The sequence below is a fragment of the Colletes latitarsis genome, chromosome 7 (assembly GCF_051014445.1).
Source record: "Colletes latitarsis isolate SP2378_abdomen chromosome 7, iyColLati1, whole genome shotgun sequence".
Classification (NCBI taxonomy): domain Eukaryota; kingdom Metazoa; phylum Arthropoda; class Insecta; order Hymenoptera; family Colletidae; genus Colletes; species Colletes latitarsis.
In genome coordinates this window covers 15,446,743-15,465,887 of record NC_135140.1, presented here as the reverse complement: position 1 = coordinate 15,465,887, position 19,145 = coordinate 15,446,743, and the positions used below count along the sequence as shown (strand labels likewise).

The 19,145-nt window shown below is 41.0% G+C and overlaps 1 protein-coding gene across 2 annotated transcripts in view; it reads right to left on the bottom strand.

The window, feature by feature from the left end:
• Positions 1-19,145, bottom strand: part of LOC143343791 (uncharacterized) — a 61,722-nt gene that overhangs the window by 38,533 nt on the left and 4,044 nt on the right. The window contains exons 1-2 of one of the 2 annotated variants that reach the window (XM_076769031.1): positions 16,202-16,507; positions 6,751-7,144 (exon numbers count right to left, since the gene is read on the bottom strand). In XM_076769031.1, coding sequence (XP_076625146.1) covers positions 6,751-7,063 — 313 coding nt within the window. In that variant the 5' untranslated portion in view covers positions 7,064-7,144; positions 16,202-16,507. Of the gene's footprint in view, positions 1-6,750; positions 7,145-16,201; positions 16,508-19,145 lie in introns of those variants that run through there. The other variant, XM_076769032.1, reaches the window with a different exon arrangement.

Genomic DNA, 19,145 nt, shown 5'->3' with positions numbered 1-19,145 from the left:
TTTAATTTCTCCATTCAATTTATATCACACGTTTAATTTAAGTTAATCTCTGTCTAAGAAATTAGTCTGTCTCTTATTTTTGCCCGCGTGTATCATTAACTTGTTTGGCTGATCTACACATTTCATTAGCATATGTAATCAGGTTATTCTACGCCTCAATAATTCACTTCTTACTCTTCATTTCATACCGCAAATAGAGGAACTCGATAGTGGTCCATTAGGTTTGATAAATTATTCGCGATCTTGTTTCTTCGTTTATCGAGGACAACTTACGTAGTATTATGTACCGTTTTTAATAAACAATTTTTTAAAAGCAACGATTTCACATCTCCAAAGTGAAACTGCGTTGAATGCACTCTCAGAATTTAGAAGGGCGACTATCTCGAAGATTTCGGGTCTAAGTACTTAAAACTGTGGGTCTGGCTAATGGCTGATAGTAGTCGATACCAGTTAACATGCACACACGTATACTGATACTCAAACAAAAACAAAAAAATTGAAATAAATCTTTTGCCTTCATTAAAGTTGCTTCACGGACCTATGTTGACATATTTATCATTTTTCGTGGATACTATGCTTCTATATAATCGCAAAATTACGTGAATAATAAAACGTTGGTCGAAGGAATTTCCTTCGAACGGGAAGGCACTCCCACGGTTTCGTGGAGTCACGAGCGCGCTTTCACGCGATATCTATACAGCCTCAATAAAGATAGACCTTTTTTTTCGACTTCTACCGAGAAACATTGCTTCTAGGCACATAAACTCAGCCGCACCTGACGGACGTCGGTCCTGCTCGACATTGACAAAGTTCTACGAGGAACAAAGAGCCCTCACTTTTCACCAATATAAAGAATCGTGTGGAAATTTCGAAACTAGCATCGTTAAATATGAATTACGTCCTGAGAAAAAGCTGAGGAAGCTTTTGTAATTTGAAACTCAATTACCGAACGCTATTTATTGCAGAAAATAATCGCGAAAGGAGCCATTATTCGAAATAATTGTTAAAAACTCCGCTCGTCCAAGTAGTTCGAACAAACAGGAAGCAATAAAAGGCAGAATCCAATATCTATCGCATCTGAACCCGGACCCTTGAACTTACACCTATCGTCCATAACGTTTCGCTCGTACACGCTCCTTATCATCAATTAACATTGCCAGAAAGATTATTCTGTCATCAGAGATGTAATGGGCGACGCGAGATTTATGCGTGGGCAGAGAGAGCAGCGTAATCGAGCGTTTAACCCTAGGAGGACTTCTGGGCTCTCTGCTGATTGAACCGCAGTTCTAAATCACTTACAGCTTATTTCCCTTCCTTCGATTATTAACGTTTACTTCGTTTAATCGTGACCGCCGACGCGTAAATTGTTCTGGAACTTAAACGTTTTGGAAAGTGAGGAACGCGAATATTATAATAGATTTTCTTAATTTTTTTCATATGCCAAAAATTTTACAGGCTGATTCTACGTGCCAAAATAAGATAAAATTTAAGAATGACAAAATTGCGTTTGGGGCTTCGTTTCTGAGATATTAATTGCTAAAGATTCGCCTGAGATGTGCGCGCCGTCAGTGGAGTTCCCCATTTCTGCTCCTCGTACGCGAAACTTTAGCAATTAATATCTCGGAAACGAAGCCTCAAACTCAATTTCGTCGCTCTTGCTTTTCGTCTTATTTTGCTATGTAGATTCATAATAAAATATTATAAGCTTAAAAGGGGAATAATTGCATTATAGGGACTTCTGATTACATTCGAAAAGACATCGTCCCAGAGTTAAAAGCTGCTGTTGAACCAATCTCAATAGTGATATTCTACAAAAGCAGGAGCTGCCTATGGATCGTTGGGCAGTTAATTAAATCCTCAATGTGTATCGATCGCTGACTTGACACGAAGCGAGCATTGCCAGAGCAAATACTCAGAGGGCCTGCACGATGGGCCTGGAAGTGCGCGGCAATTGTTGCACGGTTGATCTTTGTAGCTAGATTAGGGCAGCCGGGACTTCGTTAGCGACCCATTGTGAATAGATGTGATCATTACGCGTCTACTTTGCATAAGTTCTTACGGCGTGAGAAGGGAAGGAGCTCGGGGGCGAGGTAGAGGATAAAGGTAGGAGGAGAAAAGGATCAAAAGGGAAACGCTGGGCGCAAGATGCGGCGAAACAGATGGAACGAACAGTGAAATTCGTTCAATTAAACTATCGCGAACGCGGCATGGGGCAAAACGGTGGAAAAGAAAGTAATCGCGAGAGGAAAGGATGAAAACGGAGGACAGAGACGGATCCAGGAAGACATGTCTACCGTGTTTTCGATAAAAAGGTTGCACCGTTCCGTGCAGAGTTACGGCATCGGCGTAATTTCGGCCCACGCTGCTCCCGGATCGTGCATACGTAATTCATGCGTTTTCATTGAAAAAGTATCGTGGGGCGTTATGCTAATACGAGAGGCCGGGGCCGTTACTCGCGGCCGTATGTCACTGACCACCTCCGCCACGGCCCATTCGTTGAATAATAGACGCCCTGTGTTGTTCGTTGATCAGCGCGGGTGTGCGTATTCGGGAAGAATCGCCGTCCGAGATTCGTACGTTCACCGTGTCTCGCAGACACTTCGCCAGGTATTACGAATCGGGACGATATTAAATTATAATTCACGGCACGCTTCGCCGCGTTACTTCAGACTTTCCTTCACTATTTATAGGCTGACCGTGCCTATTCTCGAACACAGCGACGGCTACGAACCGAGTCTGACACGAGTTTAGTACGGTACGTATTGTTCGAAGCTGGAAAGGTGGCGAGTGGGACGGCGCAGAGGGCGCGAGAGTAGTCTCTCGACTGCAGCGCCATCCACGCGAACCAATGGGACCGGAATTTCTTAGAGTTGCCTTCTTTGCAGCTCCGAACAGTACAGCAACTGTTGAAAATGAGAAATTCTTTTAGAAAAGGATAGTAGAGTGATTCTTAGATACTCAATATCTTCTGAGGTATAAATAATTAAAGTTCGAGATTACTCAGACTATTGTGCATATAACATTCTTGATCTTAAGATCTACTACTAGGTATACAACTACCAGGGAGTATTAGACTGGAAGTAACTAGTTGTCTCGTCTTCTGGGACGTAAGGAGGTCTCTTGATTTTTTCTGACAGAGTTTAATACGATTTCTCCCAGGAACAAAACCCTTGAATTTCATTGGCATTGAGTGTGTCGGGGCTATTGAGCCTATAAGATCCTTAATCCGAAGATCAAGAACATGATCTACCCCTGCGTTCATCACTGCCAGGAGCTATTGAATTCGCAATACCTAGCTTTCTCATCGTTATCCGAGTCATGACGGAACGCGAGGAGATCCGTCAAACTCTAGCAACCATAAGGAAGCTTCTGAGAAGAAGTTTGCAAAGAGGAGGCTTTGATCTTCGGACTCGCGGTGGTCTCGAACGGAGAAAAAAAATTCTTTTCACTTTTGCGAGCGTTTTGAATCCAGGTCGTTTCGTCGTGTGAAACCACAGCTTCGCTTTTTTAAGAGTGCAGCCCATTTCTGACTGTAACCCTGTCCGATGGGAGATAAAATACTTGCTCGGGATTAAGGACAGTCGTTGGGCAACGCTCGGTTTCATTGTTGTATCGACACTGCCACCTACAATCGTGTTACTTTCTTTCCGTGGACCTCGGTTAAATCACCACCGTGCCTACTACAACCCGATTACATATGTACACACTCGATCCTGGGTAAATAAGCAAACAAATACATCTTATGTAGCGCTCCATGGCAGGAAATCTCGAGAATGTTGCAAACGATGCCACGAACCGGCATGTCGAGGGGTGTTTAACCCTCGAGCTGGCAAGTCCTGACACACCACGTGCTTTGTGCTTGTAAACCTAGAATTATTTATTAGGATTTACATAGAGATCGTGTGGATCCCCCTGAACAAAGCTAGACACGTCTTCTACGAAGTATTTTAATTTTATTCGCGTGCAAAGGGTGACATTTTCCTTGTACCTTATCTTTAGAGGAGAAAATGGAGGCACTTTAAAATAAAAAATTTATGAGAAAGAAAAGCAAATGGAAACTGCTAAATTCTTGAGATTTTTGCTCAGAAAGAATGAAGAATAAAAGAGGTATATTATTAATGAAAAATGAATTAACCATTTACGTTGAAAAATATAATTGTTTCTAATTTCATGGAATGGTGCAGCGATTCTTGTTAACGAGATACAATAGTTGTACTTTCACGTGCCTATCATTCACCAGATCTTAATAGCATGCAATTACGTGTATTTTGAAACGTCTAATGCTCCGTTGCAAATTGTTCGACAAGTATTCTTCGGTTCACGCAGCAAATCAGTCGAATCGTTCATTCCCGGAACGACTAAAAACCATTTATTTTTCCTTGTTAACAACGCATTAGAAACGATTTGCGTAGTTCTGCGAAGGTGATGAAACCTTGTTAGTTCCAATATTATAGCGAAAAGATCATAAATTATTACTTTCGAGTGTTTAATCGATCGTCACAAATAGAATTAAGTACCTCCATCTTGGCGTGCGTTGATTTATGGATTTACTTTAACGAGATTTATTTAGTCGATACTTTGTAATATTATATAAGATACAGCGCTACAATTTATAGTATAATCGAAACTGTCTAATTCTTTCTCCAGATAACCGATCCTACCAACTTTCTTCATAAACTTCATGTTTCGAAATATTGAACAAGCTTATTTCACAATTCACACGAGAAATCAATACATTTTCACTATATTTCATAAATGTTATACAGACTATTAAGATAAATCAAAATTCTAATTCTGTTGTGAGTTAAAAATAAATAAAAATGAGTCAGATTTGTATTTACATGTTACAGAAATAAATATTACGACACGTTTCAGGTTATGTAGTTTCCAACAGTCTAAAACCAAAATGGCGTCGTAAAAGATGTCGCTGGTAGTCAATGTATTAAACAGTTTCGAGTTTTAGGGTGGAATCTGAACGTCCCTGAAGACGGGAACGAAAAAAAGTAATGAAAACCGTAAACGTTTTCATCGATCAAAGGAGCAGTTTATTAATCGGTCGCTTTCTTAGCCGCGATCTTGTGCAAGCAGCTGCAATGCCTTTAATCTGAGATCGAATTCCCGATAGGATTCGCGCGCTCGATCGATCATCGCCGTCGACGTGATCGATATATCGACACTCCGCACGGTTGGTCAATTCTATGCAGTTACGGATACCTCGCGGTCCATTAAGCGCCACCGGCGCACTGTACTTTAATGAATTTCTGGCTGCGCGGCTATTGGCTTTCGCTTTTTCTTCGTCTAACGTTTTGACGGTTCTCCTTGACTTGATTTATCGGCCAGGGAAAAGTTCCAGCTGTCTCGCGCGCTAAAAGACGGGGGTGCAATTCAGGAATGTTACGAATCTCGTTTGGCTCTTTCTCTTATTATAGTTGCTATTTAAAGATCGAATCGACAGCGATAAGAAATTCTTTCGTGCGAGTATATTTAGTACGTAATATTAGGTTGTTCTGAAATTGATCGACTCGATTTTCTGACTTTGTATTCGAGTGATTAACAGATAAGCACAATTAGAGATCAAATTGCTTCGTGCACGTTACTGTTTTGAAAGAATACTCGGTTGATCGCGTTAATTGCGGATTGGAATTCACGTAGGAGTCGAACGAACGATTTACCGAAGTCGATTCAAGCGTGGAACGTAAAATTTTTAATTGAAAATTGTTATTAATGTAATACGATATGGAGCAACTGTTCAGCTAATCGAATTGTTGAGAGAAAATTAAATGTTCCGTCGCTCAGGAATTAATTATTATTTTTATTTTCAATTGGTTGCAAATAGTAAAATTTAATTGGGCCAAGATGTCCTATTCTAACGCCAATTAGTGTTTTTTAAAAGACGGAAGTCCGTGAGGTATGCAATCTGAATTGTTTGATCTTACAAAAAAATGCAGTCGATAAAAGATGTTAAATTCATTGATAAATATAAATCGACCAATTAAAAATTTCACATTGGTACCTTAACGGAAAGTAAACCTATCAGAAGCTATTCTATAATTGCTAAGATAATAGATCGACGATTACAAAGATAATAGATCCGTTCTATGTACTAACGACTTCGTACATGTTGAAAACATAATTTGTTATATCAAGTTTACATTCAAGATTAACTGTTCATTATCTGATATAATTCGCATTGCACTGAAACTCTCATTAAATTGACTTTGAAATAGTGTAATTACTACACAGTTCATCTTCCTCTTCGGTAATGCGCGATTTTTCATCGTCAACAACCACCATAGGAGCAACTGGCAAACGTATCTACCGATAGTTGAATCAAACTCAAGGTCCGTTCCATAATTCGAAATTACCCCCAGACGATACTTCTAATTTTATGCCATATCAACTCTCTATTAAAAAAAAAAATTATAGAAAGTACACATAAAAATAGCTAAATAGTATGATGGAGTCGACACCTTAGTGACCTGTAGCAGACACTTAATTTTAATTTCGCCTCCCTCCCAACGATTTTAATCCTAAATATACTAATATGATATTTTTGACAATAAGAACAAGATAATCTGATCCTTATTATATTTTTATAATTTAAACAAGCCTAAAACAGAAGTCAAATAATTATAAGAGAACCAAAGTCAGGACTAGATCTATATCACTATCGTCTCGTTCTTGCTGCCAATAGTATCCATTGGAGGATCTCCCTAAATCAGTAGCCTAATGGCGGATGTCGGTACTCACCAGGGTATCCTTCCGGGATCACGATTTCCGGGCCAACTTTAACGTCGTGACGGTAACGGTGCATCAGCAGGGTGGCCGTGACTCTTAGCGATCTCTGCTGTTGCTTGTACAACAGTATCGGTCGTCCACCGGCGCCTTCCACCCTGACCACCCTGGGCAGCGAGAATCTGTCCAGGAACTCGCGCAGAGGCATAAATCCAGCCCCAGAATTCGCTGCTTCCGCGGTCGCCTCGCGGGAGCTTGGCAATGAGTCGTCGCCAGTCCCGGTTACCTCACCACTGGACAGCGTCGAAAATTCACCACTCGATGACATCGTCGCACACGAGCTGGGCTTTCACGTTATCATAGACACTGAGTACGCGATTACACGTTTCACAGCGGCAGTGTCTTCGTCCTAGAAACAAAAAGTTTGCGTTCAAACACTACAACTAGAGTGATTTCATTCTTACGTACTAGCTCTGATAGAATCGACGATGTCTTAGTTCGGATACAAGCAAATCTAGGTAATACTCTATTGGATACTCTAGTTCAGATGGACCAGTATTTCAGCTACTATATATTTAGTATTCAAACATTAGAACTAGAGTGATTTCATTCTTACGTACTAGTTCTGATAGAAGCGACGATATCCTAGTTCGGATACAAGCAAATCTAGGTAATACTCTAGTGGATACTCTAGTTCAGATGGACCAGTATTTCAGCTACTATATATTTAGTATTCAAACACTAGAACTAGGGTGATTTCATTCTTAGTTGCTAGCTCTGATAGAGTCGATAATGTCCTAGTTCGGATACAAGCAAATCTAGGTAATACTCTAGTGGATACTCTAGTTCAGATGGACCAGTATTTCAGCTAGTATATATTTAGTATTCAAACACTAGAACTAGAGTGATTTCATTCTTACGTACTAGCTCCGATAGAGTCGATGATGTCCTAGTTCGGATACAAGCAAATCTAGGTAATACTCTAGTGGATACTCTAGTTCAGATGGACCAGTATTTTAGATACTATATATTTAGTATTCAAACACTAAAAGTAGGGTGATTTCATTCTTAGGTACTAGCTCCGATAGAATCGACGATGTCCTAGTTCGGATACAAGCAAATCTAGGTAATACTCTAGTGGATACTCTAGTTCAGATGGACCAGTATTTCAGCTACTATATATTTAGTATTCAAACATTAGAACTAGAGTGATTTCATTCTTACGTACTAGCTCTGATAGAAGCGACGATATCCTAGTTCGGATACAAGCAAATCTAGGTAATACTCTAGTGGATACTCTAGTTCAGATGGACCAGTATTTTAGGTACTATATATTTAGTATTCAAACACTACAACTAGAGTGATTTCATTCTTACGTACTAGCTCTGATAGAATCGACGATGTCCTAGTTCGGATACAAGCAAATCTTAGGTGATACTTTAGTGGATATAGTGACACTTAAAATTATTTCAAATGGAAATGTTTGTACGTTCAAGTGGTTGTATCTTCGATGATGTTCTAGTTCGGATACAAGCAAATTTTGGGTGATACTCAGTATAGAGGTAACTGTATCCTAGATACTGTCCAAATTAAAATAGAAACTGTTGTGTCTCATGTGTTACCCTAACGTTGTACACAAGTATAACATTCTAAGTTACTTCTTATGTGTTTATTTGATTCTTGCTATGTTAGTTCAGATATTGAATACTAAATCTAAAATGGAATCTTAATTCAAACAGGCATGATTATTTGTTAGGTGTAATCTTGGTCTGATAGAGGTGGCCGTATCTTAAACGCTATCCTATTTCAGATAAGAGACTATCGCTACATATAGAGACAGTTACACCTAAAGGTGTCGGGTTTAGTCCAGATAGAATTGGCTGAATCATATTCCTCTATCTCGATTTAGATAAAGATAATTATATCTGATAATTCAGGTTGTGTCTAAGATGCTAGTTTAATTCCATTAGAATCAGTTCTATCGCAAACACTATCGCGATTCAGATATGGAAGGTGGTATGCTAGGTGTTAGTTCGGATAGTGGTGTATTTTGCATTCTAATTCGACTAAAGACAGGTGATTCCTGCTATCCTAGTCTAGACGGATTTTTATATCTCAGATCCTTTATGGGATGGAATGGAGAATGAAATTTTACAACGCTGAGAGGGAGAACTTAATGCAAAACAATCCCTCGATCAGACGCATGGATATCACGTTTAACACGATATGCATCCTTAAACATGGTGTTAAAGTTTGTAATCCAGATGCCCGCCGACAAAAGGATCGTAAAAAACCTGGAAGGAATACTGTATGATACTTGAGACACACTCGGGTGGGAACACGATAGCCTTGACGATACCAGCCGCCAAATGTGTCTTTCGCCACTTATTACAGAGCCACGCAGCCAACACCTGTCTCCTATGCCTTAGCACCCAGCGTGCGTGGACTATAGAGTCGTTCTCAAGCTCTAGAGTCTCGACATCTTAGCTGGCTACTGCCTTCGCGCTCCTCCAGATCGCCATTGTTGAAACACGTAGATTGTTTACTTTGTAACAACACAATACGCTTTAATCGTGGTATACAGAACGAGGTTTGCTAGAGTTCAGTCGAGAAACGACGCGACGTGAAAAGAGCTGCGCCATTTGAATTTATTCCGAAAGATGCAAACCATACACTCAAAGATTCCGAGTAGTCAATTGTTGAATTTTTATTTCCGACGTCGGTAGAAATTGTTTCTATCCGAATAAGAAATTAGAGTTCGAGTAGCCAGGCGGAATATTTCGCAATGGAGGGCTGTAAGGTCGATTTTGTTCGCTGTTATTGGAACAGAACGTTGGCCAGCTGCGTATCGAGGGAAACGCCGGCGAACGAGGCCCTTTCCAGCTACGGAATTCGTTATTCCGCGAAGCGTGGCAGCCTTGACAGTGATTCGCCGGCGGCAGAGTGTGCCTCGGCTAACGAGTGATTATACTCCGGAGCGGCTTGACGATGATGGTGATGATGATGAATTTATGACGATGATTATCTCCCGTGGCGTACTGCTGTGTCGCCACCGGTGTTTGTCTTTCAGACGAGCAGGCAGCGGCGCGAAAAAAAATGCCCACGGAATGATGGAATGAGGCTGGTTCGCGGTTGGTTAAGGATTGTTCCGGCGAGTGGCGTTGACACGCGACAGCCAGCTGACAAATTAAGGCTAATTGATTGGGGATGCGCGAGGATTGATCGTGGGAATTCTGAAAGACGAGCCGGTTCGGAGCGAATGGGATTTTTGACGACCCGATGATTCGCCGTGTCCGTTCGCGGTGTACGGCTATAAATCAATCCTTGCTCTCCCCGTTGATTGGACAACCTATACGCGTATTTTACACCGACAACAAACGATTGAAAGACGGTAATTTTTTTTTTTTTTTTTTGCGAACGTTTACACGGGAGAACGACCAACGATGCGCTTTGGAATTAAAAAACGAACGGATTGCAAGTGTACTCCGAGCCATTTTGCAACCCTCCGCCGCAGTTAATTTATTTCCATCGTCTAGTTCGTCCGAGTAATGCCCCGATAATCGTTTGAATCTGTCCGATCTGAATTCAACCGCGACGTCTCCGCTCGGAGGACGAAAACGCAGTTTCCTAGGTGACTTGCACCTGTACCATTCTTCAGCCGCATGTTCGCCGCAACACGACGCTCGCATCGCATACGAATGACAAGAATTAATATTCCAGCTGTGTAAGATATGATGTGCGGAGACTCCGGGCATTATACATGGTTCCGGTCATGAATACGCATGGCCAGCCACTTCTTTTTCTCTTCCTTTTCCCATAAAACTTAAGACAGAACTTGTCTCCAACTTCGACCAATCCCATTATTCGCCTTGAGACTCTTATAATAGCAGCGCGGTCGACTGTGGAGCTTTTGGAACGCGAGATTCGTTCAGTTGCAAGAAGAGTTTACGATCTTGCAGTGTCTTAGGGCGCCATATTGGTTCAGATTGAGATGGTTCTAATTTAGGTGTTCTTAGATTAGATAGGGATTGTTGTATTTAAAGATTTTGTCTTATATCAGTTGGGGATGATTGTACTTTGGCTGTTTTCTTTGTTCAAATACAGATAGTAGTATTTTCAAATTAGCTATTTAGTAAAGATGGAAATAGTTGGATCTTAGGTACTATTTAGGTAATGTGTTCCAATAGAAATGATAATTATAATATTTTGTGCTTTTAAATAGTAGTAGATGACAATCAATGTTTAAAAAATCGAATCGATTTGACGTCGTCGTTTGATTAGCGATGCTTCACCAACGTAATCACGAATGCACAATGATTTATAACGAATTTTAAATAGAGTGCAATAGTCTCACATGTTATGCTATAAGTTTGCTTTTATCTTTGAAGTTAGCTGTATAACTATGTACAGTATAGACTGTATAACATAAATACTCAACGGCAGTCTTTGTTCAGCGTGTTCCGTGATTTGGTATGCCGATTGGGTTCGGTCAAATGCTTTGTATTCTGTTACGGGGTTGTGGACAGCTTCTGTTCTCGCATACGCGATCTTTTGTTTTAGATACTTTGACCCTGGATATGCGATTTTCTCTTTGAAAAGCTCAGTCTTCGTATTCATAAATATTTACTTCAGATGCTAGTAGTATTACCATTACAATAATTGTAATTATTATTTCCATCAAAAGTACAGTCAGCTCGTCTTTTTTTAAAAGATTGTAAGGGTATATTTAAAGCAAGAGTTGTTTCACGAAGAACATTTTTGAAAATCGATCGACTTATAGAAAACGTGGTACGAGTTACGTGTGCCCCATAAGTCGCAGGATTCGTCGTGCGTTCCGTGTCGTGGCAGTTCGAGGAAACGAGGGGGCTTTTCATTGGGAGCAATCGCCCAGTCAAGCAGAACTTTCGAAACGCTTTCGTTCTCGCGAAATCGCCCTGCGAGCCATTTCACTTTCCAGCTCGTTCCTTTTTTGGTATCGCCGGGACCGGTGTAATCGGCCGGCGTCTGTCATCTGTAACACGCGTAATCGCTGGCGCGCGCCGCATCGTCGGCGAAATTGCCATGGAGCGCGAAAGAAATTAATTACACGCGAACGTCCATTCCCGCCAATTAACGCTCTCGCGGTCGATGCCGTGCCGTACGCGCGACGATCGTTACCACCTAAATTCGGGAACCATTCACGTAATACGCCAGCTGTTCATACGTCAAACAATAAACATACAATATAATAAAAAATAGTATCGTCCCCAGATACTGTTTCTGTTTATCTTCCCGAGAGTGTCACGAACGAGTTAGTGAAGTTTTCCCGATGAAAATGAGTACAAACATGACTTTAGACCTTATACAGGGTGACCTATTTAAATCGAACCTCGTAAATGTATCTTTGAAACTATCGATGATATCGAAAAATAGTTTAGATAGAAATTGAACTGTTTCGAAAGGGGTATTACGTACGACGATTGTTAGTCCTCAAATTTGGGTGTGTTAATATATCCTCCATAATAATTCCCACTTTCGAACAATAATTTATCATTGTGAGAGTGTCATCAATGAACTAGTGAGGCTCTTCCGATGAAAATGAGTACAAACATGATCTTAGACCCTATACAGGGTGACCTATTTAAATCGAACCTCGTGAACGTATCTCTGAAACTATCGGTGATATCGAAAAATGGTTCAGACAAAAGTTGTCTAGTTTCGAAAGAGGTACAATCTGACAGCAATACTTTTATCGAATTAAACAAATTAACTTTTCATAAGAGTTACAACCTGTTAACATCGTCAGGATCATACTTGCACTCGACATAGATAAAAAATAGTTAATTGCAAGGTCTAAACAGACGCGTAGATGACTGCAGCGAATGCTAACATTTACCGAGGAGTGAAAAGAAGATTTTTTTTGCTGCTGGCGCATAACAGATCGGGCCAGAGTGAAAGTTTTCGATTTAGCAATTCGGCCATTAGCGGGGGCTCACGGCTGGCTGAAAACGCTCGATGTTTTCCGCGTGTGACGTTATTCCGGCGCGCGTCGCTGACGTAATTTGACGCGGAACGCGTCCGCGCAGAACTAAGCGGATTTAATTAAGCGCAGGGGAGCCGGCGCGGTCGCGTCTTGGTTTCTTGCATGCGGCCAGACGTAATTAACGAGCACGGGGCCCGCGAAAGAAAACGGTACGGAATATTTTTAGAGAGGCGTGGGGTATCTGAATTTATGATTGCGATGCGTTTGATATTTCGCAACGAGTTCCGTGAGAACGAAACCGCGCCGCGGCGGCTGCCAGGCCTTTTGAGAACGCGTCGGCCGCCCCGCCGCGAAACTCGGCCGAGTTCGCTCGCGGCGTCGCGCGATTTTTCAACGCTTTCCGCTTCGTTTCGCTGTAAGCAAATCGAGACGTCGAGCAACCTTGGATCCAGGGGATTTAAATCGTAACGAGCCAATGGTATCGACGCGATAAACTATCGTTTTACGTGGATTATTCGAGTTACATGAACGAAAGAAGAAACGCGAGGGGAACGAACGCGTTAAAAATGGCGCTGGGATTTTAGTATTCGTGTGTTATAAAGAATACCATAGTTAATTGGGATGTGTGGATAGTCGAATTTTCTTGACGAAATATTTCAATATTTCATCACTGTCAAAATATTGTAATATTAGTACTCGAATATTTAATATTTAAATGGAAGAACTCCTGTTCCACAAGCTTCTGGCTTTGAGTTACTCCTATTAAATAATTTGATTTTAATTGTTATTAAAAAGTCAATCGAAAATGTGGACTACATTTTTTGTACACATTATTCTCGAGGAAAATGATTTCGAAAATTCTGGGGGTTCGCATACTACTGAGAGGCGGCTTGACTGACGCGCGTCTGTCCATTACTCGACATTTCTACTTGCACTGGTGTCCTTAAAATTATTTACTCCATAAAAATGTCTCTTACTAGTTAATCTTATCGTCTTATAATTGATTAGAATAATCTTTTTAAGAATAAATAATACCAGTCCAATATGAATAGCAGTGAGCACCAAACGTAAGTAGAAACAACGAGCTATGGTCAGACACGTCAAACGAGTCGTACTCAATCACGCTCGTATCTGATGGAACAAAGACTCGCATGAAAAAACTTTCTCCTATACTTTCCATACTTCCATTTAAAATTATGCTCAATTAACGTCCAATTAATATATGACCACAATATTGTAAATAAAGTGTTCGTGTATGTTGAAGTTCGAACGGTGCTCCAATTTATTTATCAACGAGTTTTTCAGCGTACCTAGAGCGAAATGTCATCGTTATTACTGCTCGTTGCAATTTATTAATGATAACAATACGTTTCTATCGCTGCACGACAGAGTACAAGACATTATTTACGTTTTTTTTAATCTGTTTGAACGGCGCGTAACTTCAATTAGCGCAAATTATAAGCGCACGAAACACATTCACCGATTATTTTGTTCACTGAATGGCTCGAGTATTTGTATAGAGAAAAATATTTCTAGCTCTAATTGAAACTGCAAATATACACTGCCGTCTATAAGTCATCGTACACTTGCTCGTCCGGCTCGGAAAATGCAAATTAAGATAGAGATACGATATCCTGAAACGTTCTTATTACCTTATTTTGTTATATTTACTTAGTTTTAGTTATCCCTTCGCTGTACAATTTACAATGCACATATATAATTTAAGTTAATGCGCAATGAGCAAGATTGGACAGGAAAGTAATTTCCAAGATAAACGTGTGTATGAAATGAAAGGACTTCTGGAGAATATTACAGGAAGGTTGGAATAAACTTATTTCAGAAATACCATAAAAATTAATTGATGAAGTGCCCTTGATTAATTCAAGCGATCATTTTCAAACGAGGCGGATACATTAATAAAAGGATTATTTAAAATCTTACAGGTAACTTTTCTATCAAATATTTGACGATAGAGTCTGCAATTAAAAATTATACACAAAGTAAACAAATAAAAACTAAAATTACTTTACACTGACTAGTTATTAATTTATGAAATTACAAACGTTTTTAAGTGATCACTGACTAATCGTAACAAAGACTTTGATATCGAATTCTTCGAGTAATATCGATACCAGTCGTATAAATCACGCCGCTACTTTGATTTTCCTATTTCATAATACCTTCAGTTCGTTAAATTCTTGGGAAATGTTAGTGTTACGCATTTGTGGAGTATTTGGTGTGTAACGTGTTAAATCACCGACTATTGCTAATGAGTTACATAGCGCAACTTGAAATTTGTAAACAGAATAATGGACTACGAAATCGGAGCAATTAAGACGGAATTCTTAATCGTTGGTTCTTCTCGCATTTAACGATGAATAGAACAATCAGTGTTTTAATATGCAAGGTGATTATACCGTTAGTGTCGATTCTTTCCATATTTATAGAAGGATACTCCAAAAAGTAGCAATGTCTGAACTGTGAAATTTAAATGTCACTTTTTTATTTTTATTTATTTACCGTACATAGCAGAGCGGGAAAGAATTCCTTAATTTTTCTAAACATTTCTCCGATGTAAAAGCAGTTCAATGGTATTTTTCCAAATAAAAATTCAAAATAAACTTGACAACAGGCCCCGATAAAGCGTTATCTTGGTAAAAGTGCAAACTTCACTGTGGAAGCGGTTCTCGTAAAAGACGAGTTAACTCGTTCTGCCCCGGCTGAGAAGTTAAAAGCCGTCGTGCAACATTTTTGCTGTATATAAATATACACATACAGCCACTTGTTTGCTTCTCTTTAACCAACAAGCAGCGATAATTTTTTCGCGGCCCCAGCATCGTCGTCATAACGAACGCCTTTAATAACTCCCTTCGTCTATCCTTGTTAACGTTCCACCATTCTCGTCGTTTTTCAATCTCATCGAGTTTCTAATTTCGTTTTTCCGTCTCTCGTCGTTCCCCGGCAAACATTTCTTTCATCCAACAATGGCGAATCGGGTTAATTTTTCACCGTCGATCGCTTTCCTACGACCGCAGAAACGATTCGACCGCGAGTCACAGAAATTTCCTTTTCGGTCACGGAGCTGCACTAATTTTCCTACGACCACTAACGCTGCTCCTCCGTTAACCGTGAGTCCCAGAAACCTTCCTTCGACGGTTCGATGCACCAGATAATATTTTCAACGTCGAATTAGGAAAAAAAAAAATTGCAACTTTCCTACGCCACCTACGCTAGCAACGATCAACGATCGATCGGAGTCGTGTTTACCACGCGACTCCCACGAAGCGATACTCCATCGCTGGGAAAACTGCTAACCGTGGAAAATCCCTCGATCGATACTCTATCGTACCATCGTAGAAACGAACTCCAACGTTCCCATACCCATTGAAAACATAACCTCGTTAAATCGCACGTCAGGGGAGCCACGCACGTGCACCGCGTACTCGAAATCGATCGTCGATCCGTCGAAAGAACCCTTGCACCTGTTCCCTATCGCGCACTCACCTTTCCCACCGGCGATCTTCGGCTCCCGGAGGTATCTCAAGATCCACCAAACGTGTGAGAAGCACGCACGCGGTTCACCTGCACCGAACACACGACAACCATGACCGCGGTACGGTATTTCGTCGGAACTTTCACTGTCCGATGGCGATTAGCGGACCGTGTACGAGGCCGGCGATCGATCAAACGACGGACGGAGATAGAAGATGACCGGGTTCGATTTCTCAAAGGATCGAGGAGGGACGCGGTGGATCCATCCATCGATCGATCGAGGCTTCGAGCGCGACGTGGAGCGCCCCCGACGCTCCGGACGAGATCGTGCGACTAAAGCTCGCGATCCGCGAGGACGCGCCGCGAGCAGCGCAGCGGCTTATCCCCTCCCCTCCGACCGTTTCAAATAAACTGTATCGCGCAGACTCGGGAGGCACACGAGTCGACCGACGGAGGATCTCCTCGACCTGCCTTTTCTTTCCACTCCCTTTCTATTCGACTTCCGGGGGGTCTTCTTTTCCCGCGCGCCTCGCGCTTCCGGTTCCGCGGCAGATTTCCCGCTGCGCCCTCTTCCACGCTCCTCACGCCATTTTCCCCGACACCGTGAACACCTCCACGGAATAACACCGTGGCGAATTTCTCGAAAATTAGGATCAAAACCCGACAGGCTATTTTGCAGATTTTTGTTCTTTATGGCTTTATAGACTGGGCAAGATAAAGTCAAATATTGTTACATTTTGAAAAAATTTATATTAACAAGGACGAATCCAAGTGAAACATGTTAGTTTGGTGTGTGGTATGGTGTGGGGCTATATGGGAGCTAATGGCACAGGAAATTTAGTGTTTATTGATGGTATACTCGATAAATATCAATATATCAACGTTTTAAAAAATAATCTCAAAGATAGTGCCTGGAAATTAGGATTATTGGAAGATTTCAAGCATACAGTTTGGATCGTGAAAGAATGGCTGCAAAAGGAACTGGTTAAAAATTTCTCTGGTATAGTTACGCGGGAAACTCGTTATATTAACAATTTCCATCACGTCAACTAGCTTTTTTCGTTTAATGTTTATGTGAGATATCGTTGTTCGGCGAGGGACGTGATAAGCGCTAAGTGCTACCTTCTTTATCATGGGATCGATATTGGATACCATGGTTTAATTACAGCGTTTGCGGTCTAATTAACAACTGCGTATTATATAACCTATCTGTGCAATTAACATAGGTTACTACATCGTAATTTAGCATTTCACGATGAAACCGAGAGAGTTTCGACGTGTCTGCATAGCTCGTATAAATTCCACGAGATTGAAGCAACGGGGCCATAATCTGAATACGTTTCACTTGATAGCGTAATTGCATCGGCGTTGTGGTATTTGATTAATCTCATCACGTAACGTTACGTTCTTTTTCCACCATTGAGAGATTAGCATTTACATTCCGTACGATTCACGAAATGCGCAAAATTAATAAATTTTACTTTTCGACCGAGCCTGGGCTAGAAAACTCACGACTGGTTTTTCACTTGAATGCATCGTCTAATTAAAATATAGTTAGCTCTGATTTCGTGCAATTAACGATAATTAGCTTTTAATTGACCGCACTCTACGTGTTATTATTATAATTAAACTCGCTGGAAATTTGCTCATTAGAATTTCAGAGAACGTTTGCGAAGTAATTTGAATTGTTATCGTCTAGAACGTGCTTTTACGAAGTTTCTGTAACAAATACGATAGTTTGTCTTCTAAACGTTCATTAAAAAAATTATTTCTACCGCAACTCTGAGGGTAGTTTCAAAATTGAAAATTGCAATCATATTGATCTATAGGAAATTAATCACAGTATTATGCAGTGGTTCCAATAGATAGTCTAACAAAACAATAAGCGCTCCGGAATGTCTTGCACGAGCATCAACATTCTTCGACGCTTCTGTTCTTTTGCGATTTAACAGTTATCATAATCAAATCTCGTAATTACAAATATCGATTTAGAATACATCTCTATTCGGCTCGTGCATCGTATCCAACAGATGCTGTTCGAACATATGGCGTGCCACTTTTGAGAAATCCCGATGAACCGCTATGCAATGCGTCCTCCAGCGACGCCATCGACCTCCAACGTAAATTGTAGTATCTGTTTGCTCCCAGGTGTCGACTTCGGCCTTCGCTATGTCTATAGGAACAATTAACGAGAGTTTGCTACACCTTGACCTCCAATACGTGCTCATCCTTCGCGCAACACGCTGACCATCGGTCCTGGTGGCCCGCTGAGACTTTCCATTTGCAATTCTGACCTGCTCCCCTCGCGTTCCAGCTACGAACCCCTTAATATCTTGAACGGAGGACTCGAAATAAAAATCTAAACTTCGTTCGTAAGTTCCTCGTGGCTCTTTCGAAACTATCAAATTTAATAAAGGACGTAAGAATTTAGTTTGATTTGGATTTCGAAATTAGGAATGCTTCTTGAGCAATGGGGTTCGTCATCGATGCATTGATGCAACCCGTCCACGATAGGTTAATCACAGGAGCAAGTACCGTTAGCGGATTATTGTGCATTAATATTCATGATGTCAGCGATACGTTAGAGTATTGCGATACAAGGTTCCCTTGTAATCTATTCATCGGAGGTGTCCGTTTCTAGGAAAAACGAGCAACTGCGTATCGGCATGCGGCCAATAATGCAATGCAATTGGTCGTTGCGCAACGCTGCTCGGCTACGATACTGTTTCTACGGTGTATTAGCTCTGATCGATGCGAAATCCAGCCGCAACAATCGCAGTTTGCCTCTAGAATTTGAATTCTGGGGTAGCCAGGTAGACACGCGACTTATATTTTTGCCACTCCCTTTTAATGAACGACGACTGGTGCCCGACACCAACGGGTTTAATGGCGGAGTACGAACTGAAAAACTCAAACTCTGGTTTCGATTGTTCCACAAACACAATAACGGATAATG